The sequence below is a fragment of the Orcinus orca genome, chromosome 5 (assembly GCF_937001465.1).
Source record: "Orcinus orca chromosome 5, mOrcOrc1.1, whole genome shotgun sequence".
NCBI classification, from domain to species: domain Eukaryota; kingdom Metazoa; phylum Chordata; class Mammalia; order Artiodactyla; family Delphinidae; genus Orcinus; species Orcinus orca.
The window spans coordinates 120,079,958-120,099,445 of NC_064563.1; the positions used below are offsets into that span (position 1 = coordinate 120,079,958).

General features: G+C 35.1%; 1 protein-coding gene across 2 annotated transcripts in view; it reads left to right on the forward strand.

Annotated features, from left to right (window-relative positions):
- Positions 1-19,488, forward strand: part of LOC105747738 (ATP-binding cassette sub-family C member 2-like) — a 78,089-nt gene that overhangs the window by 18,450 nt on the left and 40,151 nt on the right. For both annotated transcript variants that reach the window (XM_049710551.1, XM_033406873.2), the window contains 8 exons: positions 651-828; positions 6,503-6,757; positions 8,010-8,075; positions 11,318-11,455; positions 12,868-13,014; positions 14,944-15,028; positions 15,123-15,189; positions 15,566-15,692. In XM_049710551.1, coding sequence (XP_049566508.1) covers positions 651-828; positions 6,503-6,757; positions 8,010-8,075; positions 11,318-11,455; positions 12,868-13,014; positions 14,944-15,028; positions 15,123-15,189; positions 15,566-15,692 — 1,063 coding nt within the window. The remainder of the gene's footprint in view (positions 1-650; positions 829-6,502; positions 6,758-8,009; positions 8,076-11,317; positions 11,456-12,867; positions 13,015-14,943; positions 15,029-15,122; positions 15,190-15,565; positions 15,693-19,488) is intronic.

Genomic DNA, 19,488 nt, shown 5'->3' on the forward strand with positions numbered 1-19,488 from the left:
ACATCTATTAACTGTCCAAGCTGTTAATAAAGTAGATCGAAGCTTAGATAATTAGAACCATCCCCATTGTCTAGGTGTACCCAGCATTGACCTTAATCACGATGACCATGTTGTCACCAAACTTAAGAGGAAATAAGTAAAGGTAGAGGAGAGGGAAATTGGATATGCATAAAAGTAATAAAAGGGGAGCTATAATTCAGGCCTTTAAAGAAACAGTGTCTTTTTGCCATGCTAAGAGATTGTCTACTTAAGTTCTAATTGTCATGTTTCCCTATATTTAACAAAATGCATGATTTCAGCAAAAAAAAAAAGAACTTTTAAATGTCTCTGTGTCTCAATTTTCATGATGAAGTTAGACCAGAACATTTAATTATTTGATGAGATTGCCATATGAAAACTAGAAAATATCCTTCTACCCACAAGCCTGCGATAATAATTGTTGATTCTATTTATTATATATGCTTGAGTAAAAATAAAGGGGGAAAGGATGCCAAATTGGGCAAGTAAAAGAAGAACAGGCAAGAGTATGTACGTGTGTGTGTGTGTGTGTGTGTGTGTAACATTTTGACAGCACTTAATTCACATAAGCATTTTATTACTTCAGATGTTTAACATTTCTTCTCTTTTCTCAATTTGCATATGACATTCAGGCAAATGATCATTTTCTGTGAACACCGCCCAGATTTTGGCTGGAGTGGCTATGGTTATGCTTTGGCACTTTTTGTCGTAGTCTTCTTGCAAACCCTGATCCTTCAGCAGTACCAACGTTTTAACATGCTCACTTCAGCAAAAATTAAGACAGCTGTAATTGGACTGATCTACAAGAAGGTAAAAGATTGAAGAAATTCCCAATTTCTAAATGAACCGTATCCTTATGTGCTTTCAAATAAGGGATCTGGAAAAATAGAAGTGTATATTAAAAAGTTCTAGTGTGTCCTTTGAATATACATTTATTTTGCTATGAAAGAACTTTGACTCATCAATATTGGTTGCATTAATTTCTTTATAGGGTCCTCTGTCTATAGTCCCTGAAATTTCTAGTCAACTCTAATCCATGAAATTAAATGATATTCTGTGTCCACTGTTACATCACTTAACTCCTCCTCAGAAGATGAATGGAATTGAATGTTTTATGGTTGTCTATATTTATGTATCAATAAAATTCCTTTCCATGATCATGTTCCATCTACATAGTACCTTTTACTTGCTCTGCTCACTCTGTCTTTTCATGCAACAAAGCCATCCTTCTCTATACAGTCGTTACCTATTTCTCTTTGAGTCCAAGCCCTCTCCCACCCACCCCAAAACCTAGCTGATCCTTATACCTAGCATGACCCTAAAGTTTAATTTGTCCTTTCTTGAAAATACAATTTTAAATACCACCTCTTTACCATTCAGAGCCTTTTATTTACATGATAGTTATAAACAATTAAAGAGTTTCCTTCCTCCCGTAGTTATCACGGAGTTATTAAATCAACAGGTGTATTTTGCCTTCTTAGTCTGTACTCCTCTATAAATTGTGGGCTCTTCAGATTTGGAATAGGAACTTTTTAACCTGTTGTACCTTTATCATCTAAGAGAGTGGCTTTTACACATTTTTATAAAAGTTGGAAGACTGAGTAAGTGAATAAATGAGCCATTGCCTTCAAGAAACTGGAGAGAACTATTAACATACATAATAAATGTGTGGAACTAAATGCAGATATTATAAGATATCAGATAAGCAGGAAATCTACAATGTGTGTAGGCAGTTAAGGAAGGTTTCACATAGAAAGGAGACTTGAAATAGTCTTTCGGAAAGCTGTAGGATTTGTGTAAGTGGAAGGAAATATAATTTGGGTTGACCTGGGCATGAAGTGTTACAGACGATTTGGCCATATTAGGCCAAAATGGAGGCATAGAGTGATTTTAGAGACTCTGGAATGACCCAAGCTCAATTGAGCCAGGAAATACTGAACTTGAAGTAGAGCTAGCTCTGTATAACGTAGCCCAGGTACAGGGTCAGAGAGGCTGCCCCAGTTGTAATTTTAACGGCTGTAAATTCTGAGAATTTACAGAATCCAAATATGGAGAAAAGATTGATCAAAGAGTCTAGGAATCAGTTTAAATGCTAACATTTGTTTTCGATATATGGTCTATATGGAACAGGACTTCATTCATTGATTAAAGCATTGGAGTTTAGGTATAGGATTGGGGTGCATTTACAAGCATAAAAGAGTAGATTGCGGTAGAAATTGGAGCAAACTGTCCGAAATAAAAAGGAAAATCAAGTGCTATGGGTGAGTCCATTATAAGGGCAAAAAGACCCTGGAGATAATGTAAGAGGGAACAGAGTCTACAGGAGTGAGACTGTATGGGTCCTTAGAGAATGTTTAATAACAAAGGGCACTCAAGGATCAAAGGAATACAGCAATCAAGCTGGTTCAGTGGATCCTGCAGTAGGGATTAAGATTTAATTCTAACTCCATCAGACAAACAGCGGAAGATATTAGTAGTGACCTGTAGTGCTAGGATGCTCTGGGACAGCCCATGCAGGTGGCACAAATATAAGGCAGTCTTTCTTCTGAGTCTCTTATCCTATATCTGCTTTCCAGAGGGACCAACTGGGGTTGCTAAATTTCCCTTCTCCTATACAGATTTTAGGATTCTGATTTTTGTCATATTTAGATAACTTCAAGATCCTAAATGGCTCTCATAGTGGCACCAGATGACCCATGTTCATCTGACATTGGCCCTCCTTCATCAGGGATTTGTCGTTACACTGGGTTAAAGCTGGTCTCACACCTTTTTCTTGGTGACGAAGGGAGGTGTTTGAAAGCTCTTGTTCTGTATCCATCCACATGACTGCTGCTACTTTGGAGTAAAGTTCAGGGAACATCATTTTTTAAGGTTTGTGGGGAAGAACACAGGCCTCCTTCCACTTGATCACTGCATGAGGCTTTGGGTCTTAAAACTCAGGTTTTGTTACCCCTTAGCTCTCCGTTGCAGGCTCCATGGGAATTCTTTTTTTTTTTTTTTGCATTATGCAGGCCTTTCACTGTTGTGGCCTCTCCCGTTGCGGAGCACAGGCTTCGGACGCGCAGGCTCAGCGGCCATGGCTAATGGGCCCAGCCGCTCCGCGGCATGTGGGATCCTCCCGGACCGGGGCGCGAACCCGTGTCCACTGCATCGGCAGGCGGACTCTCCACCACTGCGTCACCAGGGAAGCCCTCCATGGGAATTCTTGAGGGCTAAGAAACAAGATATGATTCAAAAGCAGCATCAGTTAGTCCTGGGCTTAATGTGGGCAGTCTGAGGGCATTCTTCCATCAAATACCATCCAATAGGAGTTTCTGTGATTTTTTAAAATATTCTATATCCACATTGCCCAGTATCGTAGCCACTAGTCATAAATGGCTGTTGAACCCTTGAAACTGAAACGTGGCTAGTAAGAGTAAGGAAGTAGATTTTTAATTTCAATTAAATTTAAGTTGAATAACCGTGTCTAGACTGTCTACATTTGTGGCTTAAAGGTTTATTCTTTCCTTAATTGTGGGAAGTATATAATATAAAGAAAACTGATAAAATTCTGTTTCCATTCTTTAAAATAGATATACTTAAGTGCGGTCAGAAGGAGGAGAGAGAAAGAAAATCCTGGCATACTTTTTTTGCATCCAAAGGAACTGAAGAGAAATGAATTCTCATAGATTTATGAGGATCCACCTTTACGAACACCATGACTCATTAGAAGTACGGCAACCACTGTTTGAGAATCACTGGGATAGAAGTGTTTAGGGCCCAGCAAGTTCTAAATTCTATGATGTCTATGACTTACAGCTAGGATGGTCAGGAAAAATAGTTCAGGAAATAAAGATATGAACCAGGGCCGTGGCAATGAGTCCAGAAAGGAACAAATACACGAGGGAGAATGTGAAATTGTAAAACAAATTTCATCATCATAAGATGAAATGAACCATTAGTGAATTGAGCTCAATGATAAAAAGATATTTCCAGTCCATCAAAGGGGTTTTTGAGGTTGGAAGCCATATCTGGTTTATCTGGGTCTTCTTAGAGCATAATTCAATCAATGAAATGAATGAAGTTTCAAAAAGTGATGAGTCACATAGTTGTGTTACAGATCCTCCTGAGTGGGTCCCCAACAAGGGTCCTTCTGTCCAGTGTCCTTCGAGCCAACCAAGTTTGGGTTAGGAGCAAAGGAAAGCTTTATTCTCTGATCAGATAACGGAGAGATGGGAGCTCGCTCTAGAGCAGGGGTCCACAATCCCCCTCCACCCCGGACCCCCAGTCCGTGGAAGAATTTTCTTCCAGGAAACCAGTCCTTGGGGACCGCTGCTCTACAGCACAGGGCTCTCCCGACAGGCTGGCGGGGAGGGGAGGGGGCGGGGTTCTTGCTGGGTGGTTGCAGCTGTGCTGCTCAGGCTCCTGATCAAGGTGCCAGGCCCAACATCTCTGCTCGCGGCCCGCTGCTGCCATCTTGGATTAAGTGTCATGCGTGGCTACTGCACCCCGACACCGAAGGAAACTCTTTAATTGTTTATAACTATCATGTAGACTCAGCCGTTTCCTTTCTCAGGAGGAACTCTGGTCTGAAGGGCTGGGTGCGAGGCCTCTGCACACTGTCCCCTGGGAGCAAGTGAGACTAGACTAAACACCCAGGGAAAGGGAAAAAAAAAGGTTAGACTTTATTGTATTACCCAGTCCCCTTAGAATTGTTTTTTTTTTTTTTTTAACATCCTTATTGGGGTATAATTGCTTTACAATGGTGTGTTAGTTTCTGCTTTATAACGAAGTGAATCAGTTATACATATGTTCCCATATCTCTTCCCTCTTGCGTCTCCCTCCCTCCCACTAGAATTGTTAATGGGTTTTGCCGGTGACAGTTGTGCTTTGTGTGTTTTCCAAAAGGAGGGTATTTATTTGGTTCCTTGGATAATTTGATGATTTTGAATTACTCAGTCTTTTAGTATTTTCATAAATACTAAGTGTGGTTTATCTTTTCCTTCTAGAAAAGTGGGAGAAAAGAGTTTATATTTGTTTATAATAGTAAGTTGGGGGTGGGTGCTATTAGAGATCAATGGATCTCTCTTAAAAAATGCTATAGTCTTCATGAAATGAGAATAACTGTTCTTGGATTTCCATTGTTTTACTTGGCCACTTTAAATATTCAATAACTTATTAAGGGAGTTTACAAAGCTACATTTAGAGGAGGTGTGGATAGAAGCCTAACTATTGTTGTGATTAGTATTTTTTCCTTTTTTCCTCTTATGGGAGCAGTATTTATTCTGTTTTATCATCAGCACCACTGTGCCCCTTAGAAGTCAGTAGCAGAAATGTAAAGGATTCAACACTGCAGTAGCCATAGGGCTTAGGGGGATCCTGACACTTTGTGAAACTCCCAGGTCTGTGCATCTCCTCCAGCAGCCCCATGACCTCCCACATGCACTGAGCCCCTCGGCTTTAAGCTAGGGAATGTTAGAAGTGTTCCACTGAAGGCCCTGCCTACTTTTTTTCCAGATGGGCTTTTCCTCTGGCTTTGTATTAGTCATTTATTGAATAAATAGATCTTGAGTGCCTCCTGTATACCATTTACTTTTGTTAGATCCAGTTCTCAATCCTGTCTCTCTTTAAATCAATGTGATGGAAATTCTTTAGAACTTTTGTCATATGAATGGACTTTTGCCTCTTTTCCAGTTTAAATATAAATTTCCACTATTTTTACAGTTATTTATGCTTTTCACTGGGAATTTTAAATGAGTGGGAAATTAAATAAATGAATTTCTAATATCAACCTTAGTAAGAAGATACCAGTAATTAACCTTAAGGATATTGAATTCAATATAATATTAAATAACATACACAGAGGGAAAGTGAGAATTAGGCTTTGGAAGAAAAGAAAACATGTATTTCCAACTTGTCCATGAAGCCTTTTCAATACTCTTATCTCTCTGAATCCCCATGGCTCTTCTTACCTATTGTTATAATCAGCCTGTGTGTAGGACGTTTGTGTAGGAGGGGAGTGGACTGCACAATTAGATTATAATCTCTTTAAGATTTAGGACTGTATCATTGAAAAATTAGCATTCATTAGATATTCATTGATTCACTTGTGTACTTTGTATTGATAAAAGTTAGATGGTTTAGCATTATACGCCAGTAAATAGAGAGGAAGCTCAGTGCTAGAAATCTAGAATTGATTTCTTTTGCAGTTTTTCAATTCCACAAATTGTAAAGGGTCCTTGGTGAATGTATTTGCTTGGGAATCCAACTGTTACTCTCTACCAATACATAGTAAATTTTAAAACTATGTAGTTTGATCAATAATTGTTTTTTCTTCATCTAAAAACATAGCTCTTGATATTATATGATCTGATGCATAAGTAATCATGCATATTTGTCTAAATATATTACAAATTTTTATTTTTAGTTAAAAGTTACCATTGTTTGACTGTAAAGATCCCTCATGATCTACAGAACTCTGAGTATTTTGCTTCTCTTTTTCCAGGCCCTGCTTTTATCTAATGTTTCTAGAAAAAAGTTTTCCACTGGGGAAATTATTAACTTGATGTCAGCAGATGCCCAGCAGCTCATGGACTTGACTGCAAACATCAATCTCCTTTGGTCAGGTCCTTTTCAAATCCTGATGGCCATATCATTCCTTTGGCAAGAGCTGGGTCCAGCAGTGTTAGCAGGGGTAGCAGTCCTTGTGTTTGTTATCCCAATGAATACTTCAGTTGCAAATAGAATGAAAAAGCTGAAGGTAAGAATATGATTGCCTCAAGTTACATGTGTCCAATAGTACTTATTACTTTAATACATTTAGGTGCTGAAAATTTATGCCTTCTTTTATATTTTTCTGAAGTTTTCAAATAATTACCAAAAAGATTAGGCTTTAAAGATGAGAAATAGAAAATAACATATGATTATAAAATAATTACGAATTACTAAACACACTAGTATTTAGAATAACAGGTTTTTCAGTGAATTCTTTTAAACTAATTTTTAAAAAATATTCTGGATTTTAAATGATTGTAAGTCAAATTTTTAGGAATGGACTTATTTATTTATTTGCGGTACACGGGCCTCTCACTGTTGTGGCCCCTCCCGTTGCGGAGCACAGGCTCTGGACGCGCAGGCTCGACGGCCATGGCTCACGGGCCCAGCCGCTCCGCGGCATGTGAGATCTTCCCGAACCGGGGCACGAACCCGTGTCCCCTGCATTGGCAGGCGGAATCCCAACCACTGCGCCACCAGGGAAGCCCTGGACTTACATTTTTAGGACCTTAATCTAGAGCCCTAAGACATCCAAAGAGACTCCAATATTATATACAAATATTCCAAACAGAAAATATGCTTTAATCATACAAACAATATTAAGGATATTAACTTGTAAATGTGTACTTTGTTAGATATACAAATACTTATTATTATATATAAAATAATTGTGACAGTATTATTGGAGGAAACCCTTAAGAAGCAATACCTAAACAATAATAAGTATAAAATAATATAAATAGTAAGCATTTGAATAAATGTATAATACTTATATAATGTTTGCCAAAAAACCAGTATTTGAAAATATACATTTTAATCACTCTAATTTCCAAAGTACTAATAACACTCAAGATAGTACACTTAAAATATAGAAACCTTTATTTATATATATATATATAATTGATAGAGTTTGGGGAATTTTATCCCATTTTAATATAATATGGATATTATTTTATCATTCCATTCTAAATAACTATTATATTTTCTACTCTTTTGGAAAATGTACACCTTGTGTTTATCCTACTGCTGGCTACTTTCAAGTTTATAATGTCTATTTATAACTATTTTCTAACATTATCAACAGAATAATATTGCATGAACATTATAAGATGGTTTTATATAAAATATTATACAAAATAGAGGAAATACATTGTATTTTTAAAAATAGCTATGGTCATGTCAATTAAAGTATTAGCAACTCTCGTCAAATATACTTTCATTTTCTTTTCCTTACCTAGAAAAGCCAAACGAAGAACAAAGACAAACAGATAAAACTGCTCAATGAAATCTTACATGGAATTAAGGTAATATAAAAAGAGCATACCTTTAATTTAACTATTTAGAATATAGCAATGAGTTAAACAATAAATGAATTTTTTAGCATTCTCAATATCAAAGTAATGATATAAGTATAATTTTTGAGGGAGTATTTTAGATTTCAGATGTATAGGAATTCTTATTGTTGAAATAACATTTAAATAAAGCCAAATAAAATGCAGGCTTTTTTTTTTTTGATTCTCAACCAACAACTAAACACAAATATCCCAAAAGATACAAAATATTACTTGTTTCAAGGGTAGAAGTGATGGGATGAAGCAGGGCAGAGTGACAATATCATTGTCATCAGTGTGAAGGCAGATTTATACAGACAGAGTAAGTGATGAGAAGGCAGATTTATACGGGGTTCTTTTACTCAGAATAGAAATGATCATACAAATGCTATTCTATGAAAGGTGTGTTACAGATTATTTGTTTCCTAGAAAAGCTACCCCCACTCCACACCACTAACATTTTCTCTGTGATAAAATGAGTGAAACCTTTTTAACATTTGAATAGAGATCTTCCTGAATTTACAATGGAGCTATATCCTGATAAACCCATCATAAGCTGAAAATATCCTTAAGTCGAAAATGCATTTAATACACCTGACATACTGAATATCATAGCTTAGCCTAGCCTAAATATGCTCAGATCACTTACATTAGACTACAGTTGGGCGAAATCATCTAACACAGAGCCTATTTTATAATAAGGTGTTGAAAAGTTCATTAATTTATTGAATACTGTACTGAAAGTGAAAAACAGAATGGTAGTATGGTTACAGAATGGTTGCAAGTGTATTGGTTGTTTACTCTCTGGACTGTGTGGCTGCCCAGCATCACGACAGAGTAGTATACCACATATTACTAACCCGGGAAAAGATCAAAATCCAAAATTGGAGGTGCAGTTTCCATTGAATGAGCCTTGCTTTTGCACCATCCTAGAGTTGAAAAATTCTAAACTGAATCATTGTAAATTGGAGACCTGTATATAATTTCAAATCCTATTGCACTTGATTATAGCTTACCAGATTTTTCTAAAGCACAAAATTTGCAGAGTTCACATGGAATTTCCTTCTAACATTTATTTTATTTATTTATTTATTTTGCTGTACGCGGGCCTCTCACGTTGTGGCCTCTCACCGTTATGGCCTCTCCCGCTGCGGAGCACAGGCTCTGGACGCGCAGGCTCAACGGCCATGGCTCACAGGCCCAGCTGCTCCGCGGCATGTGGGATCTTCCCGGACCGGGTCACGAACCCGTGTCCTCTGCATCGGCAGGCGGACTCTCAACCACTGCGTCACCAGGGAAGCCCTCCTTCTAACATTTAAAAATGCATAGGACATTCCCTCTGTCTGGTGCATCTATCATTATATACACAGAATAAACCCATTATATGTACCCATTGATTCACCTTAGAATCAATAAATGATATACTGTATTGTGCTGTGTAGAATTTTTACAAAAATATAAATTACTGAAGTGAAAGATTGTCAGATTGAAGATACCTTGAAAGGAGGCTGTTATCCATTTAATCATCTGAACTTTAGAATGGCAGTAACTAACTCTGAAATTTAACTCAGATTATTCAATAAGGTCACACATCCCCAAAGTATATGATCCAGATGCATCTTGCACCTCTTGGTGGGTTAATTGAGAGCTCCTGCATCCATTAGAAAGTAGAGTGATGTATGTTCATAGGTTTTAAGTATTGATATTCATAAAAGGAAATTTGTATTATCAGTAGGACTAGGACAGTGTAGATAAAATAAAAGAAAATTTCCTCAAGATCTAAGCAAAGTTCAAGATTTAAAATAGCAGTCCCAGTAGTAAATACACTAGAATATTGGTAGAGGTCCAAGTGGCAATCAATTAGTATAGTTTAAAGGTGTGAGCAGTTTGCATCCTTGGAGTCTGAAAACAGGTGTCATAGAGCCTCTATTTGATAATGATAATATATTAGCATTTATTGAACATTTTCTATGTGTCATGCACTGTGCCTATCACTTTATATCTGTTTCCTCATATAATTCTTATAAACCTCAAGAAAAAGATTTCTCATCTTCATTTTACAAATAAGGAAACAAAGTATCTGAGCAGGTAAGGGTCATGTCTAAGTTCACAGAGCTGATGAGAGATTATTAGGGATCTCCGGAGAACCAGGACTAATAGGACAGATAGACATATAGATAGATAGATAGATAGATAGATAGATAGATAGATAGATAGATAGATAGATAGATGATAGATAGATAGATGACAGATAGATAGATAGATAGATAGATAAAGATTTATTTTAAGGAATTGGCTTATGATTATGGGGGCTGGCAAGTGTGAAATCTGTTGAGCAGCCTGGAAATTCCAGCAGGAGTTGATGTTGCCATCTTGAGTCTGGAGGCAGAATTCCTTCCTTCTCAGGGAGCCTCAGTTTTTTCTCTTAATGTCTTCAACTGATTGGATGAGGCCAACCCATTTAATGGAGGGTAATCTGCTTTATTTAGTCTGATGATTTAAATGGTAATCAGATCTAAAAATTACCTTCACAGCAACATCTAGACTGGTGTTTAATCAAAGAACTGGGCAACATAACGTAGCCAAATTAACACATAAAATTAATCATCACAAAGAGATAGAGCTGGAATTTGAATGTAGGTCTATCTCACTCTAAAACATATGTGCTGAGCCATTGTATGATTCTGCTTCTGCATGTTTTCCATCTCAGAAAATAGTTTACAATCTCAGAACACCAGTAACCTTTCAGAAAATGGCTTGAAGTCCCAAGACATCAGTTTTCAAGAAATTGGGAGACCAAGGAGAGAAGCTTAGATATTTAGAAATGGGAAGAGAACAGAACTGAGAGTTGGACCAGCAGGAAAATTGACAGGATTAAGCTAGATAGAAACTGCTATGGAGCTCATGCCAGGAACTGGGATGTTGCCAAAATCTGGCTCAAGAATAAGCTACTGGTGGGTAAGAGAGACATAAGCCCGGGGAAATGGTGATTTCCTCCCCTGACCCACTCCAAAAAAACACAATTCAAGGAAGTGTTTTGACTCAGTTGAAAACAGGAGAAATTTTCTTTACTTTATAGGTAACATCTGTTTTTTTTACCTACACAATTATGTGAGTGTGTGTATGTGTTATAGTGTGTGTATTTGTATGTGTGCATGCTTTTATTCCTTCTATGATATTGATTGTCAAATAGTCATTGTCTGACTTCTTCACAGATCCTTAAACTTTATGCATGGGAACCCTCCTATAAAAAGAAGATTATTGAAATTCGAGAACAGGAATTGGAAGTTCAAGAATCAGCTGGGTATCTTGCTGTATTTTCTATGCTGACTTTAACTTGCGTTCCATTCTTTGTGAGTGTGTGTATTATTTCTTGTTTTGATTTTCAAATTTGAATTGTGGATTCACCTTCAAATTACCTGGAATTAAGGTGTCCAAAGTGAAATCTTCTTTATCTGAATTTAAATTAAAACGTATGCAGTCATTAACCTATGGAGATAAGAGAATGAAAGTTTTAAAGAAGGGGAAAAAGTTTTTGGTGCATTCTCATTGGTCTGTATTTTTTATATATAATAAGATTTTACATCTTTGTAAATTTCTTATGGATTGAACATATGCCATCCTCATTCTTAAAAAATATAACCTGTATTTCAGAGTTCCATTTCAGCTCTAAAGTTTTTTGATTTTCATGATTAATCCCTTTTAAGCAAGACCCAAAGTCACACTACATAGAGTTGGGAAGGGAAGTTATCTAAACATTTATTGAGTGTTTCTACTGTTTACCAGACAAGTTATATGCATTGCTTTATTTCATTCTTGAAATAATAAGGCATTACTTTTCTCATTTCACAAAAGGAAATGGAAATATTGATAGTTTGGAAACATCCTCAAAGTTATAGAATTAGTATTTGTAGGTGAATTGATATGAACTGAGGTCATTCTTCTTCTGTCACTTCATACAAATATTGGGAACCTCATGCTATTTAAAGAGTATAAATTGCCTTAAAATATGAAGCAGCAGCTGAAAGCCAAAGGATAAGAAAACTACATATACCTGAAGCATCAATTTTAACCAAAGTTACCACTCTCAGTGGTGATGGGGTCAGGGAACATTCTATATGTCTCCCCTGTTGTTAATTTAAAATATTATTATTTTTTATTCAAACAGACATATGGGTACTATGAAAGTAAAAGTAATATTTACATTTGGAATACTTTAGTAGAAATGTCCAAGAAACATTTGTTTAAGACAGTCCTGTGTACATGATAAATAGTCAATACATTCTCATGCATAAATGAACTTTTCTGCCTTTTCTAAATGAAACTTAACGCGAGTAAATATAAATCTTATCAGTCATGATTTATTTATGTCTTCCTCAGTTAATACTAAGACACAGAGAAAGTATAATTATTGAATATGAGACAGAAGGTATGCACACGTTACTGGAAAACATTTACATAAAACTTCTCCACTTTGAAAAAAGATGAACTACTATATGTTTTAAATGGGAATAATTACTCTAGTGAAAATACGATATGTCAAAGAAGGAAGCTAGACCACATGTTCATAGGATGTCGTTATCTAAGATACACAATTGTATGATCTGTACTAAACATTGATTTCATAACTTTCTGCAGTAGTACTGAATAGTACTGAATTTTGGTAAACAGCAACAATAAAGGTTATTAAAGTTTTCTTTCCTAATTTTGAGTCTCTAACTCATAATTGAATAATTGAAGATAATAACATATCTCTATTTTTAAGGTGTCCCTGGCAACATTTGGGGTGTATTTCTTACTGGACGAAGGCAACATTTTAACAGCCACTAAAGTGTTCACATCTCTGTCTTTGTTTAATATTTTGAGGCTTCCTCTGTTTGATTTACCAATGGTGATCTCAGCTGTGGTCCAGGTACATACAAAGTATCCTTAAACTGAGAATCATTTCTCTACTGAAATCTATGGTTTTGCATATTTCATTTCTTTGTCTTTTTTTAAATTTCACTTTTTGTAGTTGCTTTACACTGCTTTCAAAGTTAACCTCCCTGATTTAATGAGCAATAGAGAACATTATAGAATGGAAGGAATCGTGTCTTCTTTGCCTGTGCTTCTCTTCTATAAAAATGACTTTTACGCATCTTTTCAATAGAAAGTCAATTGACTTTCTTTTCAAGTCAATTGAAAATGACTTTTCAATATGTGATACTGTTTTCTTTGCTAAGTGTTAGTTTCTTTTATTTAGCTTTTTAAAATTTGGTGTTTGACACTATGCCATTAAAGGGTTCATTTTCTGTTTTCAGCTGAAAAATTTTTAACTAGGTGCTTTGCACAGAGCTGGATCTGAATTTTCCCAGGGTTCAGCAGCATTTCGTCTATACTAAATGAATAAACCAGGGAGAAAAATGCATTGATAATATCAGTCTGCCAACAAACCTTGTATGAGGTATCTGGTTCAGCCTGCTTTTATTGTAATCTCCAGTTGCTAGAGGCTCTTTAGATGCTGTAATGAGTAGAAGGTGGCTAAAACCACAAGGAATCCAAAGAACTGAGTTCCTTCATCCCTTTGCCCTGAGATTTTCTCAGTTAAATTTTTTTGATATCAGGTTTGGGCATTCCACCATCAAATCCTTTTCAAGTCTGGGTTCATAAACAAAGTGAATCTTTGCTTATTGGAACCGGCTCTTTGATCTAAGAACTTTGCCTTTTAATTTTTAAATTATTTAAACGAAGAGTAACATACTTCTATAGTAAATACCAATTAAGCTATTTTTGTTACATAATACCATTTTTATGTTATTTTACTAATAATGACCAACAGAGGGCATAGAAGTACTATTGTTGTGATGCTTTTAACACTTGTTTCACAGCACACTTCTCTTAAAAAAAATGTCATTCTTAGAGTAACAGTTTAGTTTTGCTTTTGAAATTAGAATCTAGCTAAAGGTCTGGTATGGCAGTGTCTTCCAACTCCTAGTGGTATGCTACTACTGTCACTAAACAAATAAGGAGAACAATTGTTAAAAAAAAAAAAAAGAAAAGAGAAGAAAAAGACAAAGAACCAGCTCTGCATACTGATATGACACACTTGGTAAACGAAACCACAGCCCAATTACATCTTATCCATTAACAATAGACATTTCCTAGCATAAAGTGAATAAAAATATACTAGAGGTTTCATGCAAGTCAGTTTCAGGGGGAAAAATGATTCTATTTATCATAATTGAACATTATGAACATCAATTGAACATCATAAATTCAACATTTTACAGGTATTTTACTATAACTAAAAGTTATAGTAAATGTTTTATAGTATAGTAATACTAAATGTATTTAGTATAGTATACTAAATATAGTAAATGATGTTTTGATGAACATCATTATGTTCATCATCAATTGAACATCATAAAATCAACATTTTACAGGTATTTTACTATAACTAAAAGTTACTATTGCCAAAACAATCATTTTATTTATGCTCAGAAGCAGAATTCATTCAATCGTCCTGAAGTTGCTTTTAAAAACTAATTTTTGTATAATTATTAATTAATCAGTTATTATGTCTTTATTAGAATGTTAAGGAGGAATTTTGCTTTCTTCTTCTCATGCTTTCCTGCATATATGATATTTGTTTTGATCTTTGATCCTTGAAACTGTTCTTTTTCTTTATGGATGGACTCATTTATAAACATTAAAACAATGCAAACTATGCTTGCTGAATATTTTTATCAATATCTTCAATTTACATCAAAAAATTTTAATCATACTGTAATTCACAATAAATGCTTTTCAGTTTAACTTGTGTTTGAAACCCAAAAAATTTCGTTTGCATTTATTTTGATAGACAAGAATATCATTGGTTCGTTTGGAAGACTTTCTCAATACTGAGGACTTTCATCCTCGAAGTATAGAAACAAAGTACATAGGAGGTCAGCAGTTCCTCTTTGTATTCAATATTTATTTGACTTCTAGGCTGAAGACAATTGATTTGAAGATACATTTGTATTTATTTTTTCTTCCTAGATCATGCCATTGGTTTTACAAATGCTTCCTTTTCCTGGGATAAAACAGGGATTCCAATATTAAAAGAGTAAGTCATGGTTTGGGGAAAATTAAAAACAAAAAAATTTTAGCATTGAATTCTATAATGTTCCATGTTTTTATTTTTTAGAGTTTTTAAGCAGAAGATGAATCTATTGGAATTTACAAGATTTTTTTTAAACCTTTCACTGCACATTTCATTTTTATGGTTGTTTTACTCTCTTTTTTCCCTTTTCATTTCCTCTATTTCCTCTGCAGCATTTGCTGTTGCATTTTGGAAGTTTGGAATGTAGGACAGTGTGAATAGCAGCAATTTCAGGGATGATACCCAGTGCAGTGATACAGTGACTTGTCTAGGAATATACATTAAAAACAATTATAACATGAACTTCTTATGTCATCTCTCTCCTTTTCTTGTCATGCAGCTTAAACATAAAGATTCCAGAAGGAGCTTTAGTGGCTGTTATAGGGCAAGTTGGGTCTGGAAAATCATCTCTGCTTTCTGCCATTCTAGGGGAAATGGAGAAACTTAAAGGAGTAGTCCAAAGAAAGGTAAAGTCAACAATGCATTCTTTTCACATCTCCTAGTGTAATAGGCTACAGCCAGCATATCATTAGTGTCAATAAGAATTTATAAAATTGAATTGAAGATGCAAGTATTTAATGAGCATTTCTAGTTTGTAACAATCATTTAAATTTCCACAGAAATTGATTAACTATGGATGGCTTAGTAAGAGCATTGTGTCCTCCAAATACTTCAGCAAATCATTTAGGAATGCTTATGGTAATTGTTTGATGATATTAACTAAATTGCAACCAATTATAGAGAAACGAATGTGATTTATAATATAGTTTGATTAGGTTTCTAATTATCATTCACTGCAATGTTTCCTAAGTAATTATGGCCGTTCCATTTCTAAGAAATCTTGTAGTTGCTCATGAGAAGGACCTTTGACCTAGAAAAACCTCAGGAAAATAATAATATTAACAGCTTACATTTAAATTTAAGCCTTTGGACTAAGGAGAGGTCTACTCCACTCCCAGCCATTTGTTTTATTCTTAAAGGTCAGTAGGAATAAGAATTCAAGAAGTTCTTCATCAGCTTTTTCTTCTCTGAAATACTAGACTATCTAATGAGTTTTTCCTTAGACCTAACTAACTGTTAGGTAAAATACTACCTATTCGCTCCTCTCACATCTGACAAGATGGAGAAGCTCTATAGATCTGAAACCAGTGTCTTCACAGTTTTGCTCTCGAGGAAAAAGCAACTCCAAATCTTTTTATTTTTTGTTCATAATATATCTTTCCTCATGTCTTTATATCTTTCCTGACTCCAGTTCTTTAGTGATTATTTATTTCTCTCTCAGCATTGCTATTTCTTAGTTTGGAATCAAGTATGATTTTTAGGACTTTTTCTGATAAGTTTACACTTAATGAATACCGCTATTTAACTTTAAGTACACGATCTTTGTCTCCTTATGTGCTTCCTAATGATTACAATCAGCCATTTGTCTATCGATCAAGATGACTATACCTTTTCCTAGGCCAGTAAGTATCCTTTAAAAATATAATGCTTGTCATGTTGATTTTATTATCGTTCAGTTTCTTTGGTTAATTTCACAAAGCAATTATTGAGCACATACTATGTGCCTAGCACTTAGTACCAGGGAAATAAACATGAATAGGATATGCTACGCTTCTTACAGAGTTCATAGTCTAGTGAGGGAGATACTAAGATCAATTACAACAAGTATTTAAATTAGATTTTTTAAATGAAACGGTATAAAAACAACAAATTCTGCTTTAAAGAGAAAAACAATCAGAAAGTAGGTAGCCTTTTATTTAATCTTGAAAAATAATTAGGAGTGTATCAATATAAAAACAATATCAATTCTAGGTTTCACCTGATGCATAAATGATAATAATAAGCTTGAAAAGTTAAGCAGTAGATTGAATAAGATAATGTGCAAAGACCTAGACTAGTTCTTGACATAGAGTCAGCTGACTCCCTATGAATTTTTATGGTTTTGTTATCTTCATTATGATTGTTGAGGTACTCATGGTAAGATTTAAAGATTATTTCTGATACCTTTGAGAATTCGTAATTAAGAAAGTGTTCATGGTGATAATAGAAACCATAACATTGCTATTACTAATCGTAAAGCAGAGAGGACACACTTTGTTTATGTTACGCTAGGGTTGTCAAAGAGAAACAATATATATATATATTTTTTTCAGAGGTATATAACGTGTTTTAATTCTCTTGGAAGAATTTCTCTTTAATGGCTTGTTTTTCTTTCTTTTTTTTTTAAAGATTTGATGAAAGTTCATAATAATGCAACTGACAATGAAATTTATTTATTTCTGAGATATACATTTTAAAGTAATAACTAGAATTATGACTTATAACATTATACCAGAACATATAAGATTTTTAGAAATTTCATGTAATGTCTGCAACATTTATATTAACGTATTTCCATACAAATAACCCAAAGAAAGTTTAGTATTAGTTGTTTGTTTGTTTGTTTGGTTGGTTTTTTATACTGCAGGTTCTTATTAGTCATCAATTTTATACACATCAGTGTATACATGTCAATCCCAATCGCCCAATTCAGCACACCACCATCCCCACCCACCCCACCACGGTTTTCCCCCCTTGGTGTCCATATGTTTGTTCTCTACATCTGTGTCTCAACTTCTGCCCTGCAAACTGGTTCATCTGTACCATTTTTCTGGGTTCCACATACATGCGTTAATATACGATATTTGTTTTAAAGGGAAACAATATTATCTGTCTGTATAATTGGGCACATTGTTCTTTAGGAAGCTTGTTGGTCTGGATCAGTGGAGGATTTGAGGTACCACACTCTGAATTATTTCTGAAAACATTTTTAATCCTAAATATATGTGTCATCCTTATTATATCTAATTTAGTAGTAATATCATAATGATGGCACGGCCAACTTAACATTTAGTATTTATAAGGTGATCTTGTTTACATCTTTCTGTTTCTCAAGGTTTCACATGAGCACTTTTTTGAGGCATATCATTCCAACGTTCAAATTCTAAGATCCCCTATTCTCAGTTTCTAAGGCTTACATCAGACATCATTCATGCAGAGTATCCAATATTCAATGTTCTTTGATAAAACATCAGAGATTTAGAGTCCATTTTTGAATTAGCAAAACTTCTATTGTAGTTTTATTATTAAGAATGAAATGAAACAAAAACATTTTCATTTGTATGTGAGACGCAAATGATAATTATAATGATGATAAAAGGAAAAATTTACATCTCTGTGAAAATTGATTAACTTTTTTTCAGCTGCTGTCATACCAGAACATCAAGTCCACACCTCTCAATGTAGTATTTAGTTCCGGTTTTATATTATATACCACTTTTCCCTGTTCTACAATCTTTTCTCCTGTGTTCTTCACCCTCTGTTCCCCTTATCTTGACTAATGTATATCAAGTATTCAGAACTTCTATCACCCGAGGACAGATTTAATATGCTATTCTAATCAAAAGTTATTCACTAAGTGAGGCAATTCAAGAGCAATTACTTTTGTTTTCAAGATCAAGTCAGATCAGAACTATATTGTTTTGGCTCAAAAGCCATTCTATGTCTTAAGTGCTCAACAAGGAGGAATTAAAAATTAATCTTTGACCTTCAAAGTAGTTGGTAGAAATCGAAAGACTGGTAGTTACACACAGGTCTACGTCAGAAAGTACTTCAAATGTGTGGTATTGTTACAGAGTGCATAATATTCAAAATACTCAAATCAGTGTTTGGATAGAGTCCATGGGGCAGATTGAAATGTGAGTCTCTAGTTCAAATACTGGGAATCCTTTGGAAGACAAGGGCTAGTTCAAAGGATATTTTATGGAGCAGAGTCATATTCAAGAATAATGTCAAGATATAAAATTATCAAAAAATGAATTTAAGAGCAGAGAGTATGTGGAAGAGAGAGATGTGCTGCCCAGAACCCCCCTTCTAGGAAGGGCTTGCCACCCCGCCTTGGGAGTACATATAGCACATCAGCACCTTCATGCTGGCCTCCTGGGGTCCCACTCTGAAAGGCCAGGCCAGTTCAGCCTAACAGAGAACAACTGATGGGTGATGCACCTCCATAGCTCTCTGAAGGGTTGACCAAATCTTTGTTGGATCTGAATTGCTGTGCGACTTCCTGCTCTACCCAATCCTCCTTCTTCCTTTTCTTTCCTAAGAATTGATCCCAAATAAACAACTTGCACCCCAAATTCAACATTATGGGCTGAATTGTATTCCCCCCAAATTCATATGTTGAAGTCCTAACCCACAGTACCTGAGAATGTGACTGTATTT